At 42.9% G+C, this 10,109-nt stretch overlaps 1 protein-coding gene across 1 annotated transcript; it reads left to right on the top strand.

Annotated features, from left to right (window-relative positions):
- Positions 1-609: 609 nt before the first annotated feature.
- VCAM1 (vascular cell adhesion molecule 1) lies at positions 610-9,470 on the top strand. Its single transcript, XM_033151094.1, has 7 exons — positions 610-712; positions 2,218-2,493; positions 3,836-4,156; positions 5,384-5,650; positions 6,479-6,745; positions 7,047-7,433; positions 8,582-9,470. The coding sequence occupies exons 1-7, from the start codon at positions 655-657 to the stop codon at positions 8,731-8,733; spliced, it is 1,728 nt and encodes a 575-aa protein (XP_033006985.1). The 5' UTR covers positions 610-654; the 3' UTR covers positions 8,734-9,470.
- Positions 9,471-10,109: the final 639 nt, after the last annotated feature.

A 10,109-nucleotide genomic window follows, 5' to 3' on the forward strand; every position in this document is an offset into this window, starting at 1 on the left:
TGGGGTGGGGTGGGGGGTACAAGAACTGAGTGAGAAAGAAAGAAAGGGGCTCACTTAATGTCCTGTATATGTTGTCACTTGAAGACTTTCAAGTTGATGGGTCATTTAACCCTTTTTCTTCACCATTCCCCCCCCCAGCAGAACGAGCCCTAAAATTCCTTCCTGTTAGATTTTCATTTTTCTCCTGCACTTAAATTTATCTTCACTTCCTCTCTCTCTCTCTCTCTCCCCCCCAACTCCCTTCTTGACGGAGAGCCTCTTGCTTTTCTTACATGTCAGGTGTTGTTTTTTTTTGGTGAGAAACGAAATATAGCTCAGGAAGCAGTAGAGGGAGCCAAGCCCAGGGAGCGACTCCGAGTCCACTCCTCACTGAGGGGGGGGGGGTGTTTCACTTTTCACTCTTGCTTTATGGGGTTTCCCGGCATGGAAATTCCAACTTGTCTTACCCACCTCACCCCTTCCCCACAGCCCCCCCCCCACCCTCCTTCACTGTATATAAAAAGAAAGAGATGGAGTTTCCTCACACGGCTTCCCCTCTCGGAGCAAATACTTTCAAAAGCCTCGGCTTTCACTTTTGAAGGAGCAGCATCCAGGTTTTGAGAAAACTGGTTTCCTTTCCCCTCTCCACATCAGTTTAAGACGAAAGGCAGCCAAATGTCAAGAGGAACTTCGTCAGCGTTGATTGCGCTTTTACTTATGGCTGTCCTAACTTGTGAGTTGTGTGCTTTGCTTTGGTATTTTTCAGGAGGCGGGAATTCTGTGCTTTTCGATACAGTATATACTAACGTTGTTGCTATCTGTTGAGTTTCGGCTTTGCCCACCCACCCACCCTGCCCTTCACTTCAGAAAATTAAACATACAGTTGTAGTTTGTTTAATGTGAGGCGTGTTTTTATAAATTGCATGCTCAGTCTAGTAGTATGAGACACTTAAACTGTTACCTTATAAATGAATGGTTTCAGGAAAATAGCATCACTTGTGCAAGGAAGAAATTTAAATGATAAATCTAAATTATTTAGGTGCAGAAGAGGCCCCTTAATAAGCGGGTAGTCCCAATCCTTATTTCAGAGTACAACCTGCAGTGAAACTTACTTCTGAGTAGGGGTGGATCAGTCCATTTCGGTTATCTCTGTTTATCATTTTTCCAGTTATCCACATTTTGCATCTTAGTGTGAATTTCTGTTTTAACTAACATATGCATTATTGCAAGCAATTAAGTTCTTTTCACCAATATATTAATTATTATGCACACAACCCCACAAAATATGCATTTTTTCCTTCGGCGAACTGTATTGCAAAATTCAAGTACGTGTGAATTTTGAAGGAGAGCAGCACACATTTTTCTTTTGGAAAGTGTGAATTTGCTTCAGCTTTAAATGTGAATTGAACCAAATTTCTCCTCCATCCCTGCTCCTGAGAATTAGTGACTTCATGCATAAGATCGTGCAGACAGTCTGATCCTGTCTGTGTTTATTCATAAATAGCATAATCCCCCCCCCCGAATTCAGTAAACTTACTTGAAGTAGGTAGCCATGCCTGTTAAGAATGTCTACTCAGAAGTAAGTCCTATTGAAAGTTGGGTTAGGATTGCATCCTAAATCTTGCTGAGTTCAATGGGGCATATTCCCAGCCAGGTAATTTTACATTGGAATTCCTGCCCAAGTACTTCTGTACAGATCATGCAATTTTAGAAATCCTGTTACAGTTGTATGCAAAATCAATTTGTGTATTAAAGAGGTCAAGTGAAATGGATTAAAAAAGGCCTTTGGGGCAATAATTCACCTGTTGTTGGCTGTTCAAAGCAGTTGATTACAGATAGATCTTAGGTTGCCAGCAAACATAAACTGTCACAACTGTAATTGTGAAAGCTCATACCAAGAACAAACTTAGTTGGTCTCTAAGGTGCTACTGGAAAGAATTTTTTATTTTGTTTTGACTATGGCAGACCAACACGGCTACCCACCTGTAACGGTCACAACTGTAGATTTAGCCCCAGACATCTGAAACTCAGTTCAGTATTTGCTTAGACAGTTGTGTGTGTTTGCTTGGTAGAATGTGCCATCAAATTCAATGGGATCTGGACTGGAGACGACTTGTTGAGAATAGACAATCTGATGGATTTAGACATTGCCTATATGGTGGGGAATGCCATTACAGGAAAATATAAAGCCTATCTGAATTGAAGAGATTGACCCTGTTTCTTTCCCTCTTCTTTCAGCTAAAGCATTTGAGGTGGAGGACATTGTGCCAGGCCACCAAGTTGCCGCACAGATCGGTGAAGACCTGGAGCTACGGTGCCGCACAACTGGCTGTGATAGCCCCACGTTTTCCTGGAGGACCCAGCTTGACTTCCCGTTAGGTGCAAATGTGAGCCAACAGGGAAGCAGCTCAGTCTTAACGATGAAGGTTGGCTTTGAAAACGAGCATGAATATCTCTGCAACACTAGATGCGGGGAGGTCAGAAAACAACAGAGGGTGCAAATTGACATTTACTGTAAGTAGTATTCCTGCACAACCCTCTGAAACAATCACATTTCAACCTACCAATAATTATAATCATTGGTGCCAGTTTGTTTTCTTTGTTTTAGTTACACCTTACTTTTCCCACAATCTAGATCCAGGATTTTACATGTTCATTGTTCCACGTGTATCTCATTTGATCTGTGCTGGTTTCTGGATTTGTTTGTTTTGCTCAAGACAATCCAGATTACAGAGAGAGATTGCACACCAGTTTATACAGTGTGAATAAACTGAGTAGCATTCTCCTGGGGTGAGGGGCCTGCACCCCCTCCTCAAAAAGGTTCAGTTAAGTAATTTTGGACCCACCACTGTATATGAAGTCGCCCTTAGAGGCATGAAATGTATTTTATTGGCTTTGGCTGATCTACGACCTGCAGCCCTATCTGGACACAAAGAGCCTTGCTACCATTATAGCTCAGCTGGTTAAAGCATGGTTCTGATAACAGTAAGGTTGCAGGTTCAAACCCCATATGGGACAACTGCTTGTTCCTGCATTGCAGGGGGTTGGACTACATAATGCTCAGTATCCCTTCCAATTCTACAATTCTATGATCCTTACTCTAATAACCTCCCACTTCCAACACTGCAATGATTTATATGTGAGGATGCCCATTAGAAGGCCCTGAGTTCTAGTATTGTGTGAGAGGAAGAAAAACAACTTCTCATTACCGGCTTTCTCTGCACCATGCATTAACATACTGAATGGGTTGTGCTGAACAAAACCTCCATGGAAATCCACCTGCTTAAGCCTCATTGAAGTGAGCAGGAGGTGAACAGAGCACAGTCAAGCTCTTGAAGAGTTTCCGACTGAATGTTGTCAGCGAGGGGGAACGACTCCCCAGTACAGCGGTACCTTGGTACTCGAACGGCTTGGCTCCCGAACAAAAGCCACGCCTTGGTTTTCGAATGGTTTCAGGAGTCGAACAGACTCCTGGAATGGATTAAGTTCAAGAACCATGGTCCCACTGTACAGATGGAGCCATTATAATTTAAAAAACACAGTAGAAATTTTCCATGTTGCTTTCTAAATACAAGTGGAAGCAAGTGGGTCATTCATATTTTGATGCAGCTGAATTAGTACTTGTTCAACAAATATTCAGAATTTGGAAAGTTATTTCTGTCAGGGAAGAATTCCCATATGAAAATCCCCTCGCTGCTGCTTCAGTTTCCCTTCAGCCATGATACGTCTTAACTTGAGAAGCAGATCATACTCAAAACACCAGAAACCTGAATCTAGGGTGTGTGCACAACATGTAGACGTTCTACTTTGAGCCTCTCTCGAGTAACCTTTTTCTCCTTCTGTGTCCTATTTCTAGCATTTCCCAGTGATCCTGCTATAGAGATCAGCCAGCCACTTGTTCTCGGGGAACCAGCCACTATCACCTGCCGTGTTCCTAAAGTGTATCCTGCTGACCGGCTGGAGATCTACTTGGAGATAGAAGGGGAGGTTCCTCGGGTGACAGATTTTTTCCGAGAACCCCTTATCAAATCTGTCGAGACAAAAAGTGCGAGTATGACGTTTACTCCCAGTGAAGAAGATAATGGGAGAAAAATCACATGCAGAGCTAAACTGCCAATTGATGAGATGGAGTTTGAGCCCAAGGAGAGGAAAACAACACAAATACTGCAGGTTAACTGTAAGTAAATTGAGACAATTAGCCTTCAGGGCAACATTAAATGTACGGGAGAGAATCAAGACCCAGGGTGCAGCACTGATTAATTATCCCAACATCACCATCATCATCAGTGTGGATGTGACCTAGTTTTCATTTTTACACACTGTAAAGGCACTCCTGACCGTTAGGTCCAGTCGTGGATGACTCTGGGGTTGCGCGTTCATCTCGCTCTATAGGCCGAGGGAGCTAGCGTTTGTCCGCAGACAGCTTCCAGGTCATGTGGCCAGCACGACTAAGCTGCTTAGTCGAACCAGAGCAGCGCACAGAAATGCTGTTTGCCTTCCCGCCAGAGTGGTACCTATTTATCTGCTTTTGAACTGCTAGGTGGGCAGGAGCTGGAACCAAACAACGGGAGCTCACCCCGTTGCAGGGATTTGAACCGCCGACCTTCTGATCAGCAAGCCCTAGGCTCTGTGGTTTAGACCACAGTGCCACCCACGTCCACTGACAAATTTAGTGACACGTGGGAACAACCTTGCTGAAAAAAGGCCTGTTGGGTTAATAATACAGTGGTACCTCGGGTTACAAACACCTCGGGTTACAGGCTCCGCTAACCCGGAAGTAGTACCTCGGGTTAAGAATTTTACCTCAGGATGAGAACAGAAATCGCATGCCAGCAGCATGGCAGCAGCGGGAGGCCCCATTAGCTAAAGTGGTACCACAGGTTAAGAATGGTTTCAGGTTAAGAATGGACCTCCAGAACGAATTAAGTTCGTAACCAGAGGTACCACTGTAATAATAAATCTATCCCATTTTGGCTCTTTAATGTAAACCGCTTATTGGTTTTTACTACAATTAAGCGATGAGTACATTTTGATAAGTAAAGAAAATAAACAAACCACATGGAAGCAATAATACATACGTATTGATTTCTTTTGAGAGACACTAATGCTTTGTGAGACACGAAGTAGATCTTTTGGCACTTGCTGCAAAAAGAAAAGCAAAACTGGAAAGGGAGAGTTAGACGATATTGCTATGAACTGTTTTGGAGATGCAGAGGTTTAATCTGATTTTTCTTTCCTTTATATTAATGGTGTTGGTTGTATTGTTGCTATGTTTGTATTTTGTGCACTATAATGTAATGGTCACAGCTTTTGGCTAGCACAATAAACTTACTGAACTGAATGAAAACATTTAACAACATACACTAATGACAGGTTTGCAACGTGGTTGTTTCTCCTCTCGTAGATGCCCCCAGACTTCCGGACTTCTCCATCCTTCCTGCCGCGTCAGTTAAGGAAGGAGAAACTGTTACTTTGCAGTGCTTTGCAAAGGGCAACCCTGCTGCCAAGGTCACCATAAGGAAGAAATCAACCAGTGAAGAAGTGGTCCTTGATGGCAAGGATGGAGTCGTCCACATTGCTAGAGCGACTCCTGATGATGCAGGAGATTACGAATGTGAAGCAGAGAATGAGTTTGGGAAAGTCAAAAGGGCAGAAACGCTAAGTGTGGAATGTAAGTTTGAATAAATAAGCAATAATTAGCATCTATTTTATTTATTTGTTATTTACGCAATGGATTTACAGTGGTGCCCCGCTAGACGAAAATAATTCGTTCTGCGAAAATTTTCGTCTAGCGGGTTTTTCGTCTTGCGGAGCGGCAATGGCAGCCGCGCTCCACAAAACGAAAAAAAGACGAATTTTTTTTTTGCGAGGCAGCCCCATAGACTTTTTCGTCTAGCGGGGCAGCCTTCCGCTAGACGAATGCCTTCGTCTAGCGAGTTTTTCGTCTAGCGAGGCATTTGTCTAGCGGGGCACCACTGTATATGCTGCCTTTCTGCTGAGGCACCCAAACTGAGTTTTAGAGCTCTCCAGTTTTGCAATTCGCCCATCGACTCTATGGCAGATAAAAACAAAGTCCTCTCTTCCTTCTTACAGGGCAGATGATATTTGTTGGCCCTGGAAGAAGGTGGACTTTGTATCTCTGCCTTCTCACAGGGCAGAATGGTGTCGGTATTACATTTCCAAGTGCCCTTGCCCTATAAGACAGGTCAAGACTGAACAAGTGCCCCTCTTCTTGCCTTCAGATGTGTTTAGCAGAAGACCTTCGTGTTCTGGAAGGCGCTGATGTTAGCGTAAGCTGCTTTGTGAAAGCTTTTGCTTTGAAGAGTGTGGTATAAATAACTGAAATAGATAAATGAAAAAAAACAAGCCTCCGTATTCCAGCTGTGGGGCTAAGGTTGTGAGGTTTGTCTTAAGACCACCCAGGGTATCTGCAAAACACATCTCGCATCTTTAGTCAAGGCTTGGATAAAGTGCATCCCTTTTGCATTTTGTTTTCTAGATGGACCAAGGAATACAAGGATTGTCGCCGTCCCTTCTAGCACAGTGAAGGAAGGAGACACCATAACTCTGACTTGTTCCACCAATGGGAGTCCCACCCCTAAGGTTTTCTGGAAAAAGCATCTTTTGGGCGGAGGCTCTCGGCTCGTTTTGGAAGGTGCTACTTTAACCATAAAAGCCGTACAGGCAGAAGCTATGGGACTTTATGAGTGTGAAGCAGTTAACGCGGCTGGAAAAGAAAGCAGGACTGTGGAAATAATTGTTCAAGGTAAATAAAGGTTTACAACGAAACAAGTTCAGCTTTGATTTCTAGGGCCAGATTGTGGGCTCTTCACTTTTGGTTCAGGGCAGAGATGAAATTTACTTGCCCGCTAAATCCTTCTCTTCAGTTTTTAATGCTGGAATACTCTCCAGCTCTGAATGCTCAAATGTTTGCCAAATATTTGAAAACATGATATTTATATGTGATTCTTGATTTCAACATTTGACAGTATTTGCACAGTGTAACTCAACCTTTTTATCTGGATTGATTATGAATGCCACTAAATATATCCCCCCTTTTTCTTCAGTCTTGTCACCCTCTACTCCAGAAATGTCACATTCTACTCCAGAATTGTCTCCAACTGCTCCAGAATTGTCACCCTCCACTATTGAATTGTCAACAACTGCTCCTGAATTGTCACCCTCTTCTCCAGAATTGTCACCCTCCACTCCAGAATTAACACATCGAAATGAAGCCGTTACTGAGGTGGAAGATTTCACCATTAAGAGTACAACCTATAATACTCAACATCAAGTGACTGACAGCAAAGGGGATGATCCGGAAAAGGAAACTTCCCTCGCCACAAACGGAAGAATCTTTACAACATATACAGCATCCAGAAACAATACAATCACGTACACAGTGAAAGTTGATGATGTTGGAAACAGTACAGAAGAGGACAAAATAGTCATAGGTAAGTAATTCACTGCCCCTCCCCAACTATTGTATCGTCACACCAGAGATGCGGCAATCATGGGAGTTGTAGTCAATCAATACCTGAGTTAGCCAGAGAGCTAACTACTTAGTTGCAGTATAAGCTCTAGGCGGTTTACAAGAAATACTAAAATACTAGGATCCTCAATAAAAATAGATTAAAGAACAATTTAAAACATTTAAAGTTAATTAAAACTAATAGTAAAAAATAAAAATGAAGCATGATACCCAAACATCCAAGTGCCGGGATGTGCTTGTCTAAACAAAAAATGTTTTGAAGACATGCCAAAAAGAGTACGGCAAAATTGATAAAGAAGTTAAACCACAGAAAATAATTTAAGGGAGGAAAAACAGAAATACCATGTCTTCGACAAAAGTTTGGGTGTTTTATTATGTCTTTTTACTCAAGAGGATCTAGCAATGGAAGAAACTGTCCATTTTGGTTCTCTCCGTTTCTCCAGTTTTCAGTCTTAAATTCAGTTCTCCAAATTTTGCAGCAATGTGTGTGTGTGTTTTAAAAGAAATCCACATGAAAATTCATCACTATTTTAGTGTGAATTTTTCCTAACAAACACGTTTTTTTGCTTGCACTTTTAATGTGCACATTTTTGCAAGCAATTTGCATTTTTGTATGTTCTTTTTACTAATACCTTCATTTCTATGCACACTTTTGACCTAGCCTATCCATTTTTGTAAATATTATTTACATCACAATATTCAAATAGGTGTGGATTTTGAAGAATTCATATTGAACATACTGTTTCAGAAGTGCGAATTTTGTGGATTTGACTTATAAAGGTGTACCAAATTGAATTTTTCCTCCATTCCTAACAACGACGCAGGCAATTGAGTTGGGGGAGGGAGTAAGAGTGATGTTAAATTCAGAAGGGAAGGAAATTATTTTGTAACTAACCAACATGGAACACTTTGCATGATGCTGGACTACAACTCCCATCAGCCAAAGCAAGCTTGACTAATGGTCAGAGATTATGGGAGTTGTAGTCCAACATCATCTGTAGGGCAGTACATGAGCTACCCTGTGTGAAGGAGTCTTGTCTTTAAGGTAGCACTGTTGATATAGTAGCCCAACTTCACTCAACTTCTTTATCTTCTCCCTGGTTTTTGCAGACAGACTAGATTACGTGACTCCTGTGATCATTGCTGTCTCTTCGTTAGCAACGGCAGCTGGGCCCATGGCAGCCCTATTGATTTACATTTTTCGAAAGGCAAAGATCAACGGATCCTACAGCCTGGTGAACTCCCTGAAACCAAAAGTATAAACGGAGCAAGAGTAACCACACGTTTTCTGCAAGTTTAACAGGCGGATAATGTTGTGCGTTGCTTTGATGAACTTCCTCATCATAACTTAATGTGATAAACTAAAAATACGCACTTTTGTGAGAATCACTGTGGTGTAGTTGTTAAATGTGTTGGGCTAGGACTGGGGAGACCCAGGTTTTCCCTACACAGCCATAAATCTTGCTGGGCTCCCTGGGGTCAGTCACTCTCTCAAGCCAACCTACCTCGCAGGATTGTTGTAGTGAGAAAATGGGGATGGGGCTATGGGTGCTGTCCTGAGATTCTTAGTGGAAGGACAAGGTATCTGAAGAAGTGTGCATGCACACGAAAGCTTATACCAAGAACAAACTTAGTTGTTCTTTAAGGTGCCACTGGATATATATATTGACTTCATCAGACCAACACGCTACCTACCTGAAGGTTTTAAAATGTGATAGATACAGCTTCACATCTTTTGGTAGCTAAGTTAAGGGATCCGTGGGCAATGGCAGACCTTGGGGTTTCAGATTTCAGCAGAGACACCATAATTCAGGACCTTTCATTCTACATCATAGTTGTGGTGCCCCTGAGTTTCTGCACCCAGTGGAACTGAACCACTCGTGCTCCCCTAAATCCACCTCTGTCTGCGGGGCAGACATTACCTATTAATAAAAGGTCAATCGCTTGCTTTCAATCTGCCTCCACAGAAGGAAATCCTGGAAGTTTTAGACCATCCTTATAAATAGCACGGGTGGCGCTGTGGGTTAAACCACAGAGCCTAGGGCTTGCTGATCAGAAGGTCGGCATTTCAAATCCCCGTGACGGGGTGAGCTCCTGTTGCTCGGTCCCAGCTCCTGCCCACCTAGCAGTTCGAAAGCACGTCAAAGTGCAAGTAGATGAATAGGTACCACTCCGGCGGGAAGGTAAACGGCATTTCCGTGCGTTGCTCTGGTTTGCCAGAAGCAGCTTAGTCATGCTGGCCACATGACCCGGAAGCTGTACGCCGGCTCCCTCAGCCAATAAAGCAAGATGAGTGCCACAACCCTAGAGTCGTCCGCGACTGGACCTAATGGTCAAGGGTCCCTTTACCTTTACCTTTAGAAATAGCATACGGTATATTTTAGCTGAACATGGGCCATAAAGTCACAGATCTGAGGGGGAAATGCCAAAACTTGCAATGGCCCTATTAGTTCTGTGTCTGAGCATTTCTTTCCACATACAGCGGAATAATTGCCGGATGGTTCTGAAAGCAATATTGGTGAGTTTGTATTATTACAGAGTGTGGGGTTTCCCACCCCCCACTCTAATCCAACTGAAGGTAGGGATTTTAAAGACCCACTGATTTCAGTGGAGGGTATTTTAAAAGACACACTTAATC

Source organism: Lacerta agilis, chromosome 6 (genome assembly GCF_009819535.1).
Source record: "Lacerta agilis isolate rLacAgi1 chromosome 6, rLacAgi1.pri, whole genome shotgun sequence".
In the NCBI taxonomy this organism is placed as follows: Eukaryota; Metazoa; Chordata; class Lepidosauria; order Squamata; family Lacertidae; genus Lacerta; species Lacerta agilis.